The 23,063-nt window shown below is 44.0% G+C and overlaps 1 protein-coding gene across 3 annotated transcripts in view; it reads right to left on the reverse strand.

Annotated features, from left to right (window-relative positions):
• Positions 1 to 22,158, reverse strand: part of nnt (nicotinamide nucleotide transhydrogenase) — a 68,035-nt gene extending 45,877 nt beyond the window's left edge. Inside the window, exons 1-10 of one of the 3 annotated variants that reach the window (XM_070449517.1) lie at positions 20,837 to 20,878; positions 18,417 to 18,460; positions 17,724 to 17,928; positions 9,730 to 9,959; positions 9,366 to 9,583; positions 8,680 to 8,856; positions 7,546 to 7,733; positions 939 to 1,072; positions 485 to 676; positions 52 to 205 (exon numbers count right to left, since the gene is read on the reverse strand). In XM_070449517.1, coding sequence (XP_070305618.1) covers positions 52 to 205; positions 485 to 676; positions 939 to 1,072; positions 7,546 to 7,733; positions 8,680 to 8,856; positions 9,366 to 9,583; positions 9,730 to 9,959; positions 17,724 to 17,883 — 1,453 coding nt within the window. In that variant the 5' untranslated portion in view covers positions 17,884 to 17,928; positions 18,417 to 18,460; positions 20,837 to 20,878. Of the gene's footprint in view, positions 1 to 51; positions 206 to 484; positions 677 to 938; positions 1,073 to 7,545; positions 7,734 to 8,679; positions 8,857 to 9,365; positions 9,584 to 9,729; positions 9,960 to 17,723; positions 17,929 to 18,416; positions 18,461 to 20,836; positions 20,928 to 21,951 lie in introns of those variants that run through there. The other 2 variants (XM_070449516.1, XM_070449515.1) reach the window with 2 other exon arrangements.
• Between the last annotated feature and the right edge of the window lie 905 nt (positions 22,159 to 23,063).

Here is a 23,063-nt window from a genome sequence, read left to right on the forward strand (position 1 = left end):
GTAAGTATAAATGAATGAAGTGTCTAGGCAGTCAGTAATGGTGTGTCTCACCTCCAGTGTACATGCCAGCGGTGGTCAGGGTAGCCTTGAAGGGGGACACGGCAGCAGCCTTCTCCTTAGCCAGCTCCTGCTTGCTCTTGGGTTTGGGAGGGGCTGCCACTGGGATGTTATCGGGCAGAGGAGCTGGGAAGAGGTTGGTTCCATTCTGCACCAGATAGAAAGGTGGAAATCATAGAGAACGCCAAACAAACAAAAGTCAACCATGCATGGATGTACATTTGAGATCGAAGTTTCATTTTCACCAAACACTATCAAGACACTTCATTATCATTATTACCAAACAAACCAATCAACAAAGACTATTTTAATTTGTCAACTGTAGAACTAGAGAGTATAGCGTCACCATGATCTAATTAACCAGTCTTGCCTTGTGCTAAAAACAGATAACCAAGGAAACCAAACCCATTTAACCCAGATGATTCACCTGCATGACAACAGATCCTCTGATGACATGGTCCATGGTGCCGTAGTTAAACTTCTCCTTGACCTCATAGTTGAAGTTCTCAGTAGAAGGGCTGATGGCACGGATGAGTTTGGTCAGGTTGTTTGAGTACAGGGTGCTGGACTGGGTGGGCAGGCGGCTGGGAAGGTCGGTGAAGCCAATGTGGGTCACACCCTAAGAACAAATCACATAACCAATTATTTTATTGAAAACCAAAATTGTGCATTCTCACTTTGAACGGTTAAAATGGGACTGAATTACAATACTGCAACAAGGTGACCTGGTGGTATGATTTCAGTGCTAGGAAAACCAAACACAGAAGCTAACAAAATGGCTGACAATAAGGAGCCGGGTTCACCACAACTTCACAAGGGAAAACAGTGATAATGAAATTGAAGGTAATAATAATAAGCAACTGTGGACAGGCCCATCTGACCTTGTGTACAGACAGTTCTCCAGGCACCGTGGTCTCGATGTTTCCTCCAGCCTCAGCAGCCAGGTCCACCACCACAGAGCCATCCTTCATGCTCTCCACCATATCCTTGGTGATCAGGATGGGAGCCTTGCGACCTGGCGACAGGACACATCACCCTGGTGACAAAGGGGTCTTGTCTGCTGTACCAGCAGGGTGCTCTATCAGCAGCTGACCTCTATTCAGCCTTCTGTACAACAAAGTCTTCAAATATGGATTTAAACGACAATAAATCGAACCCTGGAAAATAAACAAATTGCAGTTTGTTGTTCTCGGTTTACGCTTGGCAATGTTTTCAGGTCTCTTCTGATGTTTACACTAGCTTTCAAGTAAACAGATCTCATGAGAACACAGAGAAACTCTTTCAAAATCATGTTGAACTGGTCAGAACAGAAGACATAAGTACTGATCAGGTTAGGGTAGGCTGGTGTCAACCAGACAAAAGGAGTCGGTCTCTCCAACCAACAGAACAGTAGCATTAGTATAGGGGACAGGACAACATGCCCTAGGGCTGGAACCATTACACAACATCAATGACTTTGGTACCAGTTCAACCACATGAAGTCAGTGGAGAGGAGAATGTCATTCATAACTACAGTGGCTTGCGAAAGTATTCACCCCCCTCTGCATTTTTCCTATTTTGTTGCCTTACAACCTGGAATTAAAATGGATTTTTTTGGGGAGGGTTGTATCATTTGATTTACACAATATGCCGACCACTTTGAAGATGCAAAAATATTTTTTCTTGTGAAACAAAGAGAAAAAAAACTGAACTTGAGCATGCATAACTATTCACCCCCACCAAAGTCAATACTTTGTAGAGCCACCTTTTGCAATTGCAGCTGCAAGTCTTTTGGGGTATGTCTCTATAAGCTTGGCACATCTAGCTACTGGGATTTTTGCCCATTCTTCAAGACAAAACTGCTCCTTCAAGTTGGATGGCTTCCGCTGGTGTACAGCAATCTTTAAGTCATACCACAGATTCTCAATTGGATTGAGGTCTGGGCTCTGACTAGGTCATTCCAAGCAATTTAAATGTTTCCCCTTAAACCACTCGAGTGTTGATTTAGCAGTATGCTTAGGGTCATTGTCCTGCTGGAAGGTGAACCTCCGTCCCAGTCTCAAATCTCTGGAAGACTGAAACAGGTTTCCCTCAAGAATTTCCCTGTATTTAGCACCATCCATCATTTCTTCAATTCTGACCAGTTTCCCAGTCCCTGCCGATGGAAAAACATCCCCACGGCATGATGCTGCCACCACCATGCTTCACTGTGGGTATGGTGTTCTCTGGGTGGTGAGAGGTGTTGGGATTGTGCCAGACACAGCATTTTCCTTGATGGCACAAAAGCTCGTCTGACCAGAGTACCTTCTTCCATATGTTTGGGGAGTCTCCCACATGTTTTTTGGCAAACACCAAACATGTTTGCTTATTTTTTTCTTTCAGCAATGGCTTTTTTCTGGCCACTCTTCCGTAAAGCCCAGCTCTGTGGAGTGTACAGCTTAAAGTGGTCCTATGGACAGATACGCCAATCTCCGCTGTGGAGCTTTGCAGCTCCTTCAGGGTTATCGTTGGTCTCTTTGTTGCCTCTGATTAATGCCCTCCTTGCCTGGTCTGTGAGTTTTGGTGGGCGGCCATCTTTTGGCAGGTTTGTTGTGATGCCATATTCTTTCTATTTTTTAGTAATGGATTTAAGTGGTGCTCAGTGGGATGTTCAAAGTTTCGGATATGTTTTTATAACCCAACCCTGATCTGTACTTCACAACTTTGTCTATGACCTGTTTGGAGAGCTCCTTGGTCTTCATGGTGCCACTTGCTAGGTGGTGCCCCTTGCTTAGTGGTGTTGCAGACTCTGGGGCCTTTTGGAACAGGTGTATATATACTGAGATCATGTGACAAATAGTCCACCTGTGAGCAATCTAACTAATTATGTGACTTCTTAAGGTAATTGGTTGCACCAGATCTTATTTAGGAGCTTCATAGCAAAGGGGGTGAATACATATGCACACACCAATTTTCAACAAAAAAATTTAAGTATTTTTTTTTGTTTCACTTCAACAATTAGGACTATTTTGTGTATGTCCATCACATGAAATCCAAATAATAATCCATTTAAATTACAGGTTGTAATGCAACAAAAAAAGGAAAAAACACCAAGGGGGATGAATACTTTTGCAATGCACTGTAAGGCTGCATATCTTATCACAGCCGTCAACCAATGTAAACAAGGGATGAGAATGTAGAGTTTTGCTTTTCCTTGTGTGCTTTTTAGTCGTTGAGTTTTTACTGCTATTCTTTTGTTTTTATATCATGTTTTTTTAAAGCACATTGAGATGCATTCCATGTCTGAAATGTGCTGTATACAAAGCTTGATTTGAGCATAGCAATATCTCTATGGTGTCTCTGTGGTCTGTTATAGGCTGCTACAGGAACGGAATAATATCAACTCAGCCTTGAGGGGCAGAGTTAACCAGATGGATAGGACCTAAACACTACCTTAACTACACTAGGTAACTGAGCTGATGGAGCCTTAAAGCAGCTTAGTGCCTGAGAGGATTGGACAGATGAGAGCTGACCATAGCAATACATGCATTTCATACATGATTGAGGTAGAACAAAACAAATGGGTGAAATCAGGGGTGACAATAGCCTGGTTGCCAGATCTCCTGCTCTGAAGCCAAACTGTTTGATGACAATGGTGTGAATAGGCCAGAACACAAACAGATCAGACTAGGAGGACTGCAATGCAGCTTAAAATGTAAAGGGAAAGTAAAGCCAGTAGATTAAGAGGACAAAGAGATAGGGGTAGTGAGGGGCATCTCCCTGAGGGAGGGGATAGATCGGGGTAGTGAGGGACGTCACCCTGAGGGAGAGGATAGATCGGGGTAGTGAGGGACGTCTCCCTGAGGGAGGGGATAGATCGGGGTAGTGAGGGACGTCTCCCTGAGGGAGGGGATAGATCGGGGTAGTGAGGGACGTCACCCTGAGGGAGAGGATAGATAGGGGTAGTGAGGGACGTCACCCTGAGGGAGGGGATAGATAGGGGTAGTGAGGGACGTCACCCTGAGGGAGGGATGATAGGGGTAGTGAGGGGACGTCACCCTGAGGGGAGGGATAGATAGGGTAGTGAGGGACGTCACCCTGAGGGAGGGGATAGATAGGGGTAGTGAGGGACGTCACCCTGAGGGAGGGGATAGATAGGGGTAGTGAGGGAACGTCACCCTGAGGAGGGATAGATAGGGGTAGTGAGGGACGTCACCCTGAGGGAGGGATAGATAGGGGTAGTGAGGGACGTCACCCTGAGGGAGGGGATAGATAGGGGTAGTGAGGGACGTCACCCTGAGGGAGGGGATAGATAGGGGTAGTGAGGGACGTCACCCTGAGGGAGGGGATAGATAGGGGTAGTGAGGGACGTCACCTGAGGGAGGGATAGATAGGGTAGTGAGGGACGTCACCCTGAGGGAGGGATAGATAGGGGTAGTGAGGGACGTTTCCCCTGAGGGAGGATAGATAGGGGTAGTGAGGGACGTCACCCTGAGGAGGGGATAGATAGGGTTAGTGAGGGACGTCACCCTGAGGGAGGGGATAGATAGGGTAGTGAGGGACGTCTCCCTGAGGGAGGGGATAGATAGGGGTATGAGGGGACGTTTCCCTGAGGGAGGGGATAGATAGGGGTAGTGAGGGACGTTCCCTGAGGGAGGGATAGATAGGGGTAGTGAGGGACGTCACCTGAGGGAGGGGATAGATAGGGGTAGTGAGGGACGTTTCCCTGAGAGGGAGGGGATAGATAGGGGTAGTGAGGGACGTTCCCTGAGGGAGAGGATAGATAGGGGTAGTGAGGGGCGTCACCCTGCGGGAGGGGATAGATAGGGTAGTGAGGGACGTCCCCTGAGGGAGGAGGATAGATCGGCGTATGAGACGTTTCCCTTAGGGAAGGATAGATAGGGGTAGTGAGGGACGTCACCCTGAGGGAGGGGATAGATAGGGGTAGTGAGGGACGTCACCCTGAGGGAGGGGATAGATAGGGGTAGTGAGGGGCGTCTCCCTGCGGGAGAACAGATGTAGCCCTTGGTTCACTCCAGACCTGACTGCCCTCGACCAGCACAAAAACATCCTGTGGCGGACTGCAATAGCATCGAATAGTCCCCGCGATATGCAACTGTTCAGGGAAGTCAGGAACCAATACACGCAGTCAGTTTGAAAAAGCTAGCTTTTGCTTTCCTAACAGAAATTTGCATCCTGTAGCTCAAACTCCAGAGTTTTGGGACACTGTAAAGTCCATGGAGAACAAGAGCACCTCCTAACAGCTTCTCACTGCACTGAGGCTAGGTAACACTGTCACCGCCGATAAATCCACAATAAGCATTTCTCTATGGCTGGCCATGCTTTCCTCCTGGCTACCCCAACAGCACTGCACCCCCCACAGCTACTTGCCCAAGCCTCCCCAGCTTCTCCTTCACCCAAATCCAGATAGCAGATGTTCTGAAAGAGCTGCAAAATCTGGACCCGTAAAAATCAGCTGCGCTAGACAACCTGTACCCTTGCTTTCTAAAATGATCCGCCACTATTGTTGCAGCCCCTATTACCAGTCTGTTCAACCTCTCTTTCGTATCGTCCGAGATCCCTAAAGATTGGAAAGCTGCCGCGGTCATCCCCCTCTTCAAAGGGGGAGACACTCTAGACCCAAACTGTTATAGACCTATATCTATCCTGCCCTGCCTTTCTAAAGTCTTCAAAAGCCAAGTTAATAAACAGATCACCGACCATTTCGAATCCCACCGTACCTTCTCCGCTGTGCAATCTGGTTTCCGATCTGGTCACTGGTGCACCTCAGCCACGCTCAAGGTACTAAACGATATCATAACCGCCATCGATAAAAGATTGTACTGTGCAGCCGTCTCCATCGACCTGGCCAAGGCTTTCGACTCTGTCAATCACTGCATTCTTATCGGCAGACTCAACAGCCTTGGTTTCTCAAATGACTGCCTCGCCTGGTTCACCAACTACTTCTCAGACAGAGTTGGTCCCGTGTGGCTCAGTTGGTAGAGCATGGCGCTTGCAACGCCAGGGTTGTGGGTTCATTCCCCACGGGGGGACCAGGATGAATATGTATGAACTTTCCAATTTGTAAGTCGCTCTGGATAAGAGCGTCTGCTAAATGACTTAAATGTAAAATGTAATGTAAATGAGTTCAGTGTGTCAAATCGGAGGGCCTGTTGTCCGGACCTCTGGCAGTCTCTATGGGGGTATCACAGGGTTCAATTCTCGGGCCGACTCTTTTCTCTGTATATACCAACGATGTCGCTCTTGCTGCTTGTGATTCCCTGATCCACCTCTACACAGATGACACCATTCTGTATACATCTGGCCCTTCTTTGGACACTGTGTTAACAAACCTCCAGACGAGCTTCAATGCCATACAACACTCCTTCCATGGCCTTCAACTGCTCTTAAACGCTAGTAAAACTAAATGCATGCTTTTCAACCATTCGCTGCCCGCACCCTCCCGCATCACTACTCTGGACGGTTCTGACTTAGAATGTGGACAACTACAAACACCTAGGTGTCTGGCTAGACTGTAAACTCTCCTTCCAGGCTCACATTAAGCATCTCCAATCCAAAATTAAATCTAGAGTTGGCTTCCTATTTCGCAACAAAGCCTCCTTCACTCAGGCCGCCAAACATACCCTCGTAAAACTGACTATCCTACAGATCCTCGACTTCGGCGATATCATTTACAAAATAGCCTCCAACACAATACTCAGCAAATTGAATGCAGTCTATCACAGTGCCATCCGTTTTGTCACCAAAGCCCCATATACCACCCACCACTGCGACCTGTATGCTCTAGTCGGCTGGCCCTCGCTACATATTCGTCGCCAGACCCACTGGCTCCAGGTCATCTATAAGTCTTTGCTAGGTAAAGCTCACTATCTCAGCTCACTGGTCACGATAACAACACCCACCCGTAGCACGCGTTCCAGCAGGTATATCTCACTGGTCATCCCCAAAGCCAACACTTCCTTTGGCCGCCTTTCCTTCCAGTTCTCTGCTGCCAGTGACTGGAACAAATTGCAAAAATCGCTGAAGCTGGAGACTTATATTTCCCTCACTAACTTTAAACATCAGCTATCTGAGCAGCTAACAGATCGCTGCAGCTGTACATAGCCAATCTGTAAATAGCCCATCCAATCTACCTACCTCATCCCCATATTGTTTTTATTTACTTTTCTGCTCTTTTGCACACCAGTATTTCTACTTGCACATCATCTGCACATCTATCACTCCAGTGTTAATTTGCTAAATTGTAATTACTTGCTACTATGGCCTATTTATTGCCTTACCTCCTCACACCATTTGCACACACTGTATATATACTTTCCTTTTTCTATTGTGTTATTGACTGTAAGCTTGTTTATTCCATGTGTAACTCTGTGTTTGTGTCGCACTGCTTTGCTTTATCTTGGCCAGGTCGCAGTTGTAAATGAGAACTTGTTCTCAACTAGCCTACCTCCCTGCGGGAGGGGATAGATAGGGGTAGTGAGGTGTGGTTGCTTAGATCACTGTACAAACCGGGGATGAGTGCCGTGCTGATGAGGATGTCTACTTCCAGACACTGCTTAGCAAACAGCTTCATCTCAGCCTCGATGAACTCCTTGGACATCTCCTTGGCGTAGCCGCCCTGGCCGTCGCCGGCCTCCTTAATGTCCACCTCCAGAGTCTCAGCTCCCAGAGACTTGAACTGCTCTAAGGCTGCCGCTCTGGGGAGGGAACACAGGGAATGTCATGGAAGGCACTGGCAAGAGGGACGGGGCGCTTAATGAAAGCCCCTGATACATTCAACAGCATCACTGCAAGAGCTTAGGCTATGTCTATGATTGTTGTAAAATCTCCAAGTAGTAAACAATGTTACACAATGGTCGGGGTGGTGAGATTCAAATCTTTTAATCTGGAGAGTAAAAACAGTAAAGAAACAGCATTTTATCCCATTATTCCACCCTTTAAAGTAAGTGGAAGCAATCTGCAGTTTTCTAAAGACAATGAGCTGCAAATTGTCATATGTAATGCAGCTACTACCACCAACTGGAGAATTAGCAACATCACACTTTCAAATCCACTAAAGAGACTTAGACAGCAGCCAATCTGGGGTGAGTTAGTTGGAAAAAAAAGCAAAGGTGAAGGCATCTGTGGTCAGAAATCATTTGTAACATTTTATCAGGGTTTTAAAAAAACAGCTTGTACCCACAAGCCATAAATAGTTAACCAAATAGCTACCCGGACTATCTGCACTTACCCTTCAAATACCAACTATTTTGACTCTGCTGTTACTGTTTATCATCTATCCTGTTGCCTAGTCACTTTATCCCTACATGTACCCCTGCACTCGGTCCTGGTACCACGTGTATATAACCAAGTTATCGTTACTCATTGTGTATTTATTCTTTGTGTTATTATTTTCCTATTATTTCTTTCTTTTTATCTCTGCTTTGTTGGGATGGACCCATAAGTAAGCATTTCACTGTTAGTCCACACCTGTTGTTTACGAAGCATGTAATAACAAATCAAATTTGATTAGATTTTTTTTTTTTTATCTCAAAACAAATATGGGGGCAGCTCTATAATGTGATAATGAACCAACCAATGAGTCCCAGTGATTTCATTGGTAAAGTAATAACTGAATATCCAGGGTTGGGTGGTCCCACTCACCGAGTGTCAAAGCCCCTGACGATAGCACCCATTGCTCTGGCAGTACCAGCAGCAGCCAGACCTGCTACTCCTCCTCCAATGATCAGCACCTTAGCAGGTGGGACCTTCCCAGCAGCAGTGATCTGTCCAGTGAAGAAGCGCCCGAAGCTGTTGGCTGCCAGCACCACAGCTTTGTATCTGGAAACACAGGAACAGAAAAATGGCCAATTACAAATACTGTCAGAGCACGTCTACCCAGCTTCAAAATATATCACAAGCAATTTACTCTGCCAAGTGGACCACACACCGAGAGACACACACACACACGCACGCACACACACACACACACACACAGCAGAGCCAAGATGATGCAGCTGGACACACAGTAGTGAGCTGACCAAGAGAAGTGCATTCAACAAGCAAATGTTTTCCATTTACTGACACGACAACCTCCCTCATTAAAACAAACTGCCTCAGACACAGGCTCGTTCATTCTAGTTGCATTTCAAAATACTTGTCTTGGACATAAACTTGTACCTTTGAAGATTCAGCTTTTACTTGTCTCTCTAGTCTTCCAGCATTGTCTCACCATTTAGCCATTTGTAATTGTAAGCTACACAAATAAAGCACATTAGCAAGAAAAAGGCCAGTGACCCAGCTCTGGGAGTCCACCCTCCCCTCCCTCACATCACTCGTCCCGTCCTCACCCTGCAATGTTAGCCATGGAGCTGAGAGCGTCATAGCCCTGTGCGATGGTGACGCGGGGCACCTGGTCCATGGCCAGCACAGTGGCCTTCCTCTGGGACAGCATGTCCATCAGCTCAGGGTTCTGGGCCGGGTAGATGAAGCTGAACAGAGTGGCTGCCTCCTTCATCAGCTCCACCTCATGGGCTCCTAGCTCAGGGTTGAAGACGGGAGCACGCACCTGAGAGAGACAGACAAACACAGAGACAAGCAATAGAGACGTTTGATGTAAAATCCCTTGCGCGATACAATAGTTACCATGGCAGCAAATGAGGGTTGAATGACTATCCACCCTATTTTCATCACTTCCACACCCTCTTCCCTTACCTTGACCAGCACATCAGAGGCCAGGACATCTTTGACGTCTTTGATGGTGGCTCCAGCCTGGATGTAGTGTTGATCGGGGAACTTGGAGGGCTCTCCTGCCCCAGACTCCACCACCACGTTGAAGCCCTGTTTGATAAGGGCCTGCACTCCGGCCGGGGACAGAGCCACACGACGCTCATTCTGGAAGATCTCCTTCGGTACACCCACCGTCAGCTGCTTATAGGGAATACCTGGAAGAACAGTAACACAATTCTAAGGTAAGTTTTATTCATTCAGCAAAGAGTAATCTGCAAAGATATGTTGAAGAAAACTAGGTAAATCTTTAACACATCCGCATTCGGAAAACTAGAAGTACCATATTAAGAAGCTGTGTTGCCATTTTGATATGTTGACATGTATTGTAATAAATGTACCGATTTGCTGAAGATGATATCAAGTTGGATCATTGCGTTTCAAAACGTATTATGTACAGCATTCAACATTCATAAAACAGTTGACCCATTTAAAACTAAATATCTACTACTAGTGATGGGGGGGGGGAATACATAGTTACATATTGGGATATTATTTGATGATATATCGTATCGTATAGTTTACACAACGTCGCACCAAAACTCAGCTTGTTGTCCATTTTTAATTAGGGAGCCAATTTGTTTTGAGCACTTTTATTTCCACGATTGATCAAAAACTCGTTCTCATGGCTCCATCTTGTCCCTTTGCAGCAGACATATGGTGAGAAATGTTTGGTATATCGAATTGCAATACATATAGAATCGTGAGAATCGTAATACATATCGTATCGGCACCTAAGTATTGCGATAATATTGTATAGTGAGGTCCCTGGCAATTCCCAGCCCTATCAGTTACTCTGCACTCATGAATGAGGTGGAATTGGGAGGGTAGGATATATGATAAACAGTAGTTAACAACAATCACTGCGAATCAGAGGGACATTTTACACTACTTTGGAGACCTTTGAGACTTGTGTACAATAAACCACTCAACTGTCTGTGATAAATCCTCCTTATAAGACATAAGCTTCCTCCTCTACCATCGGAACTGTGTGGCCATGTTTAGATACTGGTAAATGCATTCCGCTATCAGTGCAAAACATAAAAGGATGACTCAAGGAGAAAGACCCATTGCTTACGGAAAAAAAATGTATATAATACATAATAGGGCACTGGTCAAAAACACTTTCACCTTTTTATAGGCTACAATTTGTCAATTCTACCAAGAGTGAGTTTACTGTGACGGTGTCTACTGCCTTCATTGTAAGAAAGATCACATGCCCCCTTCGGAAATTTCCACTCTTGGTCTATAGATAAACAGCATTGGAATGTCTGGCTGTCACCACCCTATACTGACTCAGAGCAGAGTGAACCACAAGACTGACCCCAAGAACAGCAGTTTTAGCTGTAATTGTTCTTCTGAAAGCATATGACGATTTGCTGGCAGTAATGTGCATTCCAGTATAGATAATGTATACATATTCATACCTTGACTTGGAGCTCAATCAGGCATTGAAGTATCAAATATAAGCAGTGCTGCTACTGGTTAATGAGGCAGAGATATAAGGCTGATGTGGTTCACCAATAGGTGAAAGCGACAGTTATGGAGACAACGATGTAAAGATGTGTTTAGCAGACGTGTCTTCTCAGATAGCTGCTACAGCCTGGCCCCTTCAGTTGATACTCTGCCAGGAAAAGCATCTGCCAGCTGTCAAAGTGCCAAGAACGTCAACCATGACAGGCCTGTCTCAAAAAGACGTGCAGAGTCCAGCTACAACCACACCACCAAACGAACACATCAGCGCATAATTACACATACAGGATCACTAAGGCTCCTCCAAAGAGGAAGGGGAGGACCATCCTAGGGGAATTTGATAAAAATTTAAACATTTTAGTTCCCATTTTTAGATAAAACTATACTAAATACATTCACGTCACCAAAGAATTGATTAAAACACACCGTTTTGCAATAAAGGTCTACAGTAGCCTCAACGGCACTCTGTAGGGTATCTGAATGCAACTAGCTAGTTTAGCCTACTCAAACAAAGAGGGATGCTATGTTAGCTAGGTGGCTATGGCTGTCCAACACTGGAACTATTTCAAGGCAAGGTAAGCTTTTGGTTTTATTAATTTATTGCCACCGGGGCCTGCCGGTATAACTGCTAAACTGCTTTCTGACTACACTGTACCATGTGGTTGTAGCAATTTACTAACACGTTAGTTCTAGTAGCTACAGTGCTTTCGGAAAGTATTCAGACCCCTTTACTTTTTCCACATTTTGTTACAACCTTATTCTAAAAATGTATTAAATAGTTTTTCCCCCCCTCATCAATACCCCATAATGACAAAGCAAAAACAGGATTTTAGAAATGTTAGCAAATTTATTAAAAAATCCAAACTGAAATTTCACATTTACATAAGTATTCAGGCCCTTTACTTAGTACTTTGTTGAAGCACCTTTGGCAGTGATTACAGCCTCAAGTCTTCTTGGGTATGATGCTACAAGCTTGGCACACCTGTATTTGTGGAGTTTCTCCCATTCTTCTCTGCAGATCCTCTCAAGCTCTGTCAGGTTGTATGGGGAGCGTCGCTGCGCAGCTATTTTCAGGTCTCTCCAGAGATGTTCGATTGGGTTCAAGTCCGGGCTCTGGCTGGGCCACTCAAGAACATTGAGACTTTTCCCGAAGCCACTCCTACATTGTCTTGGCTGTGTGCTTAGGGTCGTTGTACTGTTGGGAGGTGAACCTTTGCCCCAGTCTGACGTCCTGAGTGCTCCGAAGCAGGTTTTCTTCAAGGACCTCTCCACACATCTATCCAGACTAGCCTCCCAGTCCCTGCCGCTGAAAAACATCCCCACAGCATGATGCTGCCACCACGCTTCACCGTAGGGATGGTGCCAGGTTTCCTCCAGACATGACGCTTGGCATTCAGGCCAAAGAGTTGAATTTTGATATCATCAGACCAGAGAATTTTGTTTCTCATGGTCTGAGTCCTTTAGGTGCCTTTATGCAAACTCCAAGTGGGCTGTCATGTGCCTTTTACTGAGGAGTGGCTTCCATCTGGCCACTCTACCATAAAGGCCTGATTGGTGGGGTGCTGCAGAGATGGTTGTCCTTCTGGAAGGTTCACCCATTTCAACAAAGTAACTATGGAGCTCTGTCAGAGTGAGGCCCGTCTCCCCCGATTGCTCAGTTTGGCAGAGCAGCCCGCTCTAGGAAGAGTATTGGTGGTTCTTCCGTTTAAGAATGGAGGCCACTGTGTTCTTTGGGACCGTCAATGCTGCAGACATTTGTTGGTACCCTTCCCCAGATCTGTGCCTCGACACAATCCTGTCTCATAGCTCTACGGACGATTCCTTCAACCTCATGGCTTGTTTATTGCTCTGACATGCACCGTCAACTGTGGGACCTTATATCGACAGGTGTTTGCCCTTCCAAATAATTTCAATGTTAACAGGATGCACCTTAACTCAATTTCAAATATCATAGCGAAGGGTCTGAATACTTAAGTAAATAAGGTAGATTAGCTAAGGCGAATTGCTAGTTAGCTAGCGAGCTAATAAATGAGTCAGGCCAAATGTAGCTAGCTAATACCAGTGTTGGTGTAGGCCTAAATCAGCATGTTTGTGCAACAGTATCTTCTAAATCAAAGAGGAATAGGCTAAGCATTAATATATGTTGGCTACTTGAAGAAACATTTAAATGTAGCCAAAGATTATATGGTCCTCTAGGAAACACTGACCATCACTTTGGTTCCTACCCTGTCACAATAACCCCCCCTAGCATTTTCACTAGTTGTCATGTCAAATAACACTGTATTCAAAGTGCCCACTATTATTTATAGTCTAACAATATAATTAAAATAAACATATTTCCATGATTCAGACAGTTCACCCAAGTATTTTGATCTAAATAGCAAGTCAAATCGCAATTGCAATATTTGGTTAAAAATAAGGACTAGAGTTTTTGCCCATATAGCGCAGCCCTACATGACAGTTTCGGAATGCTCAAATGAGTGCAGGAAATGCAGAAATTTATGAAATGCAGGAAATTATTTTACGCTGAAGTTGAATTGAACAGTATAAAACAATCAGAATGGAGAAAGACCCTTTGAACATTTGAAGTCGGAAGTTTACATACACCTTAGACAAATAGATTTAAACTCTGTTTCACAATTCCTGACATTTAATCCTAGTAAAAATCCCCCATCTTAGGTCAGTTAAGATCAGCACTTTATTTTAAGAATGTGAAATGTCAGAATAATAGTAGAGAGAATGATTTATTTCAGCTTTTATTTCTTTCATCACATTCCCAGTTGGTCAGAAGTTTACATACGCTCAATTAGTATTTGGTAGCATTGCCTTTAAATTGTTTAACTTGGGTTAAACCCAAACGTTTTGGGTAGCCTTCCACAAGCTTCCAACAATAAGTTGGGTGAATTTTGGCCCATTCCTCCTGACAGAGCAGGTGTAACTGAGTCAGGTTAGTAAGGCCTCCTTGCTCGCACTCGCTTTTTCAGTTCTGCCCACAAATTTTCTATAGGATTGAGGTCAGGGCTTTGTGATGGCCCTCCAATACCTTGACTTTGTTTTCCTTAAGCCATTTTCCCACAACTTTGGAAGTATGCTTGGGGTCATTGTCCATTTGGAAGCCCATTTGCGACCAAGCTTTAATTTCCTGACTGATGTCTTGAGATGTTGCTTCAATATATCCACATAATTTTTCTCATGATGCCATCTATTTTGTGAAGTGCACCAGTCCCTCCTGCAGCAAAGCACCCCCACAACATGATGCTGCCACCCCCATGCTTCATGGTTGGGATGGTGTTCTTCAGCTTGCAAGCCTCCCCCTTTTTCCTCCAAACATAACAATGGTCATTATGGCCAAACTGTTTTATTTTTGTTTCATCAGACCAGAGGACATTTCTCCAAAAAGTATGATCTTTGTCTCCATGTGCAGTCTGGCTTTTTTATGGCAGTTTTGGAGCAGTGGCTTCTTCCTTGCTGAGCGGCCTTTCAGGTTATATCAATATAGGACTCGTTTTACTGTGGATATAGATACTTTTGTACCCGTTTCCACCAGCATCTTCACAAGGTCCTTTGCTGTTGTTCTGGGATTGATTTGCACTTTTCGCACCAATGTACGTTCATCTCTAGGAGACAGACCGCGTCTCCTTCCTGAGAGGTATGACGGCTGCATGGTCCCATGGTGTATATACTTGCGTACTATTGTTTGTACAGATGAACGTGGTACCTTCAGGCGTTTGGAAATTGCTCCCAAGGATGAACCAGACTTGTGGAGGTCTACAATTGTTTTTCTGAGGTCTTGGCTGATTTCTTTTGATTTTCACATGATGTCAAGCAAAGAGGCACTGAGTTTGAAGGTAGGCCTTGCAATACATCCACAGGTACACCTCCAATTGACTCAAATTATGTCAATTAGCCTATCAGAAGCTTCTAAAGCCATGACATCATTTTCTGGAATTTTCCTAGCTGTTTAAAGGCACAGTCAACTAAGTGTATGGAAACTTCTGACCTACTGGAATTGTGATACAGTGAATTATAAGTGAAATAATATGTCTGCAAACAATTGTTGGAAAAGTTACTTGTGTCATGCACGAAGTAGATGTCCTAACCAACTTGCCAAAATATAGTTTGTTAACAAGAAATGTGTGGAGTGGTTGAAAAACAAGTTAATGACTCCAACCTAAGTGTATGTAAACTTCCGACATCAACTGTATGTTTTGCCACTGTAGGGTCACGCATTACTTTTATTATTCAAAAACATAAAACACAGCCAAATAGCATATATACAGTTTATCACAAAAGTGAGTACACCCCTCACATTTAAAAAAAAATATTTGAGTATATCTTTTCATGTGACAACACTGAAGAAATGACACTTTACTACAATGTAAAGTAGTGAGTGTACAGCTTGTATAACAGTGTACATTTGCTGTCCCCTCAAAATAACTCAACACAGAGCCATTAATGTCTAAACCGCTGGCAACAAAAGTGAGTACACCCCTAAGTGAAAATGTCCAAATTGGGCCCAAAGTGTCAATATTTTGTGTGGCCACCATCATTTTCCAGCACTGGCTTAACCCTCTTGGGCATGGAGTTCACCAGAGCTTCACAGGTTGCCACTGGAGTCCTCTTCCACTCCTCCATGACGACATCACGGAGCTGGTGGATGTTAGAGACCTTGCYCTRCTCCACCTTCCGTTTGAGGATGCCCCACYGATGCTCAATAGGGTTTAGGTRTGGAGYCATGCTTGGCCAGTCCATCACCTTTACCCTCAGCTTCTTTAGCAAGGCAGTGGTCGTCTTGGAGGTGTGTTTGGGGTCTTTATCATGTTGGAATACTGCCCTGCGGCCCAGTCRCRGAAGGGAGGGGATCATGCTCTGCTTCAGTATGTCACAGTACATGTTGGCATTCATGGTTCCCTCAATGAACTGTAGCTCCCCAGTGCCGGCAGCACTCATGCAGCCCCAGACCATGACACTCCCACCACCATGCTTGACTGTAGACAAGACACACTTGTCTTTGTACTCCTCACCTGGTTGCCGCCACACACGCTTGACACCATCTGAACCAAATAAGTTTATCTTGGTCTCATCAGACCACAGGACATGGTTCCAGTAATCCATGTCCTTAGTCTGCTTGTCTTCAGCAAACTGTTTGCGGGCTTTCTTGTGCATCATCTTTAGAAGAGGCTTCCTTCTAGGACAACAGCCATGCAGACCAATTTGATGCAGTTTACGGCGTTGTGTCTGAGCACTGACAGGCTGACCCCCCACCCCTTCAACCTCTGCAGCAATGCTGGCAGCACTCATACGTCTATTTCCCAAAGACAACCTCTGGATATGACGCTGAGCACGTGCACTCAACMTCTTTGGTSGACCATGGCGAGGCRTGTTCTGAGTGGAACCTGTCCAGTTAAACKGCTGTATGGTCTTGGCCACCGTGCTGCAGCTCAGTTTCAGGGTCTTGGCAATCTTCTTATAGCCCAGGCCATCTTTATGTAGAGCAACAATTCTTTTTTTCAGATCCTCAGAGTTCTTTGCCATGAGGTGCCATGTTGAACTTCCAGTGACCAGTCAGTATGAGGGAGTGTGAGAGCAATGACACCAAATTTAACACACCTGCTCCCCATTCACACCTGAGACCTTGTAACACTAACGAGTCACATGACACCGAGGAGGGAAAATGGCTAATTGGGCCCAATTTGGACATTTTCACTTAGGGGTGTACTCACTTTTGTTGCCAGCGGTTTAGACATTAATGGCTCTGTGTTGAGTTATTTTGAGGGGACAGCAAATGTACACTGTTATACAAGCTGTACACTCACTACTTTACATTGTAGCAAAGTGTCATTTCTTCAGTGTTGTCACATGAAAAGATATACTCAAATATTTAGAAAAATGTGAGGGGTGTACTCACTTTTGTGATATACTGTATATATATATATATATATATATGATATTTTGGCCATATCGCCGAGCCCTAGCTGGAACATGCAAACAGCCAGCAGATTCTGGCTATACAGACACACACCTCATTACATTTCTAACTCTAGTTGCAGGTTTTGCTGGTCGCACACAGCCAAGAGAGAAGGGGGTGGGAAGGGGAAGACCTGTGAGTGTACGCTGTAGTATCTATAATATGACCTTGGTTGGTTGCAACAAAGGCAAAAAAAGAGGTGGCGGCAAAAGAAATGGCCCCTGCCATGCTTCCTCTTCGGACAACTACCAAGACATGCATTGTCTGAGTAAGCAGGTGACTGTGGATGATAGGCTACATGTTTGTCCAAAATCTATGGATAACATTTTGATCAATGATCAACTAAGCATAAGAGAAGGCAATCCTATGTTTTACATTGGTGTGTATGTGTATTGTAATTACTATTGTGCTCAAGCTGTTACCTGGGTTACTGTAGCATAGTGCTGGGTGCTGTCGGAGGGAGAGTAGTTATGCTAGTTACCTGGACTGGCGCAGCGGTTGAGAGCTTGCTGAGTCCTGAAGAAGCGCAGGCATGGCGTCTTCACTGACCGGGCACTAGCCTGCAGCCGAACACAGGCCACCACACTGAACAGTGGAGCAGAGCAGCTGGTAGCCACCACACGCAGAAGGCTCGACGCCATCGCAGACACACAAGGAGGAGCTGTGCAGCAGGATCGACCCTCCTCCTATAAACACCCACACACCACAACATGGGAAAGAGAAGAGGGGGGCAAGACGGTGAGAGAATGAACTGTGAACAGTAGAGAAACCGACTGACCTATCGTGGCATGCCCAACTCCGTTCCTAAACACAAGCCCCTATACCACTGCCTCAGATGGTCTATCTTTACACACGACTCTGTAGTTAATACAATAAGAATGTGCCCCAGTATGCTATACACAGACATGCCCATTTAACCTAAAAGCATGCAGCAACAGGAAAATATTTCTCCTTATACTGCAAGTAAATCATTGCTAGCGTCACTAATATACCCGTTTAACTGTTTTCAGCATGTGTCAGTTCAATTAGTAAATCAAATAGGCTTTCATATTGAAAGGCAGTCAAGGACACTCCAAATATAATGTCCACAAACGTCCGGTGACCCTGTGTAGCTGTGTGTAATATGTTTAGCTTAGTCACTTCAGAGGCCTGATGTGTCGATAAGAGCTGTTACCAGAGTGAACCTCTTGACTGGAAGACTCTGGTGTGGTTCAGGTCCTAGGGGGTTCCAGGCAGTATCGATTAGATAGTACACCATTACAGAAAACAGAGTCAGCTCAGCAGAGTTGTATGGGCATTCATAATAATGATACCAGATATTTAGTGCCTTTCTATCCAATATAATATTCAGTGCTTTCAGAAAGAATTCAGACCCCTTGACTTTTTCCACATTGTTACCTTACAGCCTTATTCTAAAATTAATAAAAATTTAATTTTTTCCTCAATCTATACACAATGCCCCATAATGACAAAGCAAAAACAGGTTAAGAATTTGTTTTATTTATTTAAAAATATGGAGTAATCAGACCCTTTACTCAGTAATTTGTTGAAGCACCTTTGGCAGCATTGAGTCTTCTTGGGTATGACGCTACAAGCTTGGCACACCTGTATTTGGAGAGTTTCTCTTTCTCTGTGCTCTGTTCATCTTTGCCTCGATCCTGACTAGTCTCCCAGTCCCTGCCGCTGAAAAACATCCCCACAGCAGGATGCTGCCACCACCATGCTTCACCGTAGGGATGGCGCCAGGTTTCCTCCAGACGTGACACTTGGCATTCAGGCCAGAGTTTTCAATCTTGGTTACATCAGAGAATTTTGTTTCTCATGGTCTTAGAGTCTTTAGGTGCATTTTGGCAAACTGCAAGCGGACGGTCATGTGCCTTTTACTGAGGAGTGACTTCCATCAGGCCACGACCATAAAGGCCTGATAGGTCAAGTGCCGCACAGACGGTTGTCCTTCTGGAAGGTTCTCCCATCTCCACAAAGGAACTCTAGAGCTCTGTCAGAGTGACCATCGAGTTCTTGGTCACCTTATTGACCAAGGCCCTTCTCCCCCGATTGCTCAGTTTGGCCATGCGGCCAGCTCTAGGAAGTCTTGGTGGTTCAAAACTTCTTCCATTTAAGAATGTTTGAGGCCACCGTGTTCTTGGAGACCTTCAATGCTGCAGAACTGTTTGGGTACCCTTCCCCAGATCTGTGCCTCGACACAACCCTGTCTTGGGTTGTGGCTTGGTTTCTGCTCTGACATGCACTGTCAACTGTGGGACCTTATATAGACAGGTGTGTACCTTTCCAAATTATGTCCAATCAATTTAATTTACCACAGGTGGACTCTAATCAAATTGTACAAACATCAAGGATGATCAATGGAAACAGGATGCAGTTGAGCTCAATTTCGAGTCTCATAGCAAAGGGTCTGAATACTTAGATAAGGTATCTGATAGATATACACACACTTTTTTAAATTTGAAAAACACTTTTTTCGAATTGGGTATTGTGTGCAGATTGAGTCAAATGTTTTATTTAATCCATGTTAGAATAAGGCTGTAACAATGTTACAAAATGTGGAAAAATGGAAGGGGTCTGAATACTTCCCGAATGCACTGTAAATGTCAGATATTGTGAAACCATGAACTTGAGAGAGTGCGTTTACTATATAGGCTTCAATTCATTGGGCCTCGCTTACCAACCAGTTTCAGTGCTAGGAGGAACGCATTTGCTAATGCTACAAATTCTGTCCTGACATAGCTAGTTAGCTACTGAATAAAGGCAGACATGTTTCCTGCAGATTCAACTATAATTTAATTCTCTATATGCTGATCAAGCAGATTTCATAGAAACAGTGGGTTTCCTTTCCACACTGTAAGCTTCAACTTGTGTGTGACCTCATTTCTTCAGAATACCTCAATTAACGTGCTAAAAAAAAATTTTAACTCTAGCTAGCTACCGAAATACATACCACGTCAGCAATATGATTCGCCTGGCAGGCTTAATTAACCAAAACCGTCTACTGACCATTGTTGTTCAGCTATCTAGCTAGCTAGTCCAGCCAGTTATCTTTGGTCTAACGTTAACTACCTATGTCTCTTTTGGTGTGATTAAGTGTTATGACATGTACGTTAAATCGGCATTTATTTGTTTATATTGCCAATATAATTATGCAAACATACGTGCATAGCCATCAAAAGCGAATGACGAACCGAATCAAATTCATTCATTCATTGCAACAGCACCAATTTGCCATCTGGGTTATGATAGTTAGCATATACTGATTATTTGCTGTGTAAAAATGCATGACATTATTTGTAGTTTTCGCCTCAAAATACTGTGCATTAGCTGGACAGATAGCGAGCCATCTGTTCAGAACGGATTTAGAGCAGTTGCCGACCATCACTTCCCTTTTTTTATTGAATGAAAGGTCTCGGCAGCAAAACTAGCAGAGCTAACGCGAATGCTAACAAACAAAAACTAAGCTTTTTTGCATCAAACTGGAGGCCATCAAGGCTTTCACTTTCCCCAACACAGCTGTTTGTGTGTAAAAATAAACCAACAGGTCAACAACTAAAAAAGAAGCTTTCTTTAAATAACACAACTGACCTTTGCAGACTGTCTTGATTTTGTGAACCACAGCACAGTCGAAAATTAATTCCAACCGGAAGAAATTACATGAATTGGACAGAACCGCCCACTTCATACAGTCAACAACAGTACAGCATATACCTACCAGGGTATTGAAATAGATCATTTTGAACAGACATTTAAGCGTTTTTGAGGTAGTCACCCTAATGATCAATAGAAGGATGTACTCCATACTTATTTGTCAAAGTGATGCTCAAGAATAAAACGTTGAATTGTGGGTTTATCTTTTTTGATCATATTGGGAACATAATGTAAATCATATTAATTGTTCCCCATATTGGGAACAATTAAATCATGGTTGCATGAACATATAACATGAAATAAATGTGGCTTATCTTGAGAGTGAGTAATTAAAAAAGAATACAAAAATATAGACGTTTGTATTTCTGACGTCTGTGGATGTTTGGCGTAAGATGTTGATGTCTACAGCAGATGGTACTGTTGGACACTTTTAAGTAGGCCAAGCCCTCCAAACTGGGCCAGTCATTTGCCCATGTGGAGGCTGCAACAGTGGATATTTACGATTTGAATGGGAGACATGAAATACAAATGAATTTAATATGCCAAAAATGTAGAATCCTGCAGTTTCTCTCCATATACTTTGTTTTATTGCATTGGAAATATATAAACTGAGCATACAAAACATTAAGGACACCTGCTCTTTCCATGACATAGACTGACCAGGTGAATTCAGGTGAAACCTATGATCCCTTATTGATGTCACTTGTTAAATCTCTTACATGTCACGCCCTGACCTTAGAGATCCTTTTTATGTCGCTATTTTGGTTTGGTCAGGGCGTGAGTTGGGGTGGGCATTCTATGTTTTGTGTTCTATGTTTTTTATTTCTGTGTGTTTGGCCGGGTGTGGTTCTCAATCAGAGGCAGCTGTCTATCGTTGTCTCTGATTGAGAACCATACTTAGGTAGCCTTTTCCCACCTGTGTTTTGTGGGTAGTTGTTTTCTGTCTTTGTGTCAGTACCAGACAGAACTGTTTCGTGTTGTTCTATCTTTGTTTATCTCTTTGTTATTTTTTTCATAGTGTTCACTTTTCTAATAAAGGCATGAACACTTACCACGCTGCGTTTTGGTCTCCTCCCTTAGACGATTGTTACATTACAACAAAAGTAATATAGGAATCCTGCAGGAAAACGAATATCCCAAAGGATTTTCCCACTTCCTTGTGGGACAATTTCTGCAGGAATCCTGCAGAGTCCAGCAGGAATCCTAAAGGTAGTCCTTCAGGAGAAAAATCATGCATGAATCTTGCAGATAGTCCTAAAATAAATCCTGCAGGATTTTTTCCTGAATGACTACGATAAGGAAGGGTCTTATCTACAGGATATCCCACAGGATTTTGGGCCCATTTTGCTGTAGGAGTCCTGTAGGTTCATAGAGAAGTTACTGTAGGACAATACACATTTTCAAAAGAATGGACAAAGCACAATATATCAGATTCCATTGCAATTGTATTATTCAATGGAGCAACAAAGGATGATTTTGATTGTCCATTTCAGCTCCAGCGCTGTATAAAAGATGATTCCTAGGAAAATCACCTGCATGGCTGTCCAGTGCTGCATCCTGTGTTAGTCAGTCTCACTGTTGTTCATAGGCTCGGTCTTAAGTGGAGAGGAGAGAGATAAGAGGGGCAGAGTTCATAGGATTTAACGGCAGAATCTGTGTGTGTGTGAATGTTTGGCTCCATTTTAACAGTTGTTATAGAAATTCACCACTAATGACTCAAACTCAATGTAAATGAATCAATCTTTATTATCACGGTCGGAGAGGTTCACAAACTCAATCCAAGCTTGATGAAAACTCTTATAAGGGTGTTCCCTTTCAGTCCTTATATACTGCTACACAAACAAGTCATATAAACATGATTTACATTATTCATTATTGTTGGTTTCTGCACGTGACTGACATGGCTTCTTTCTCTCAAAGCTGGGACCTTGAAACTGACATACTCCTTTTGGATCCCAGAGTAATGTTCTGGATTCCTCCCATGTACAATCAATCAGATTGTACAGTCAATCAGTCACTCGCATAAACTCAACAGAGTTGGTTATTAAAAAAGAAGCATTGATCTGATACACACGAACAGAAAATGTCAGTATAACAGCTGAAACAGTGTGTTGTGTTACCTTCGCCTGCATGTGTGTCCAGGGCTGCGAACCTGTGTTAGTCA

Source organism: Salvelinus sp. IW2-2015, linkage group LG20, assembly GCF_002910315.2.
Source record: "Salvelinus sp. IW2-2015 linkage group LG20, ASM291031v2, whole genome shotgun sequence".
Lineage (NCBI taxonomy): Eukaryota > Metazoa > Chordata > Actinopteri > Salmoniformes > Salmonidae > Salvelinus > Salvelinus sp. IW2-2015.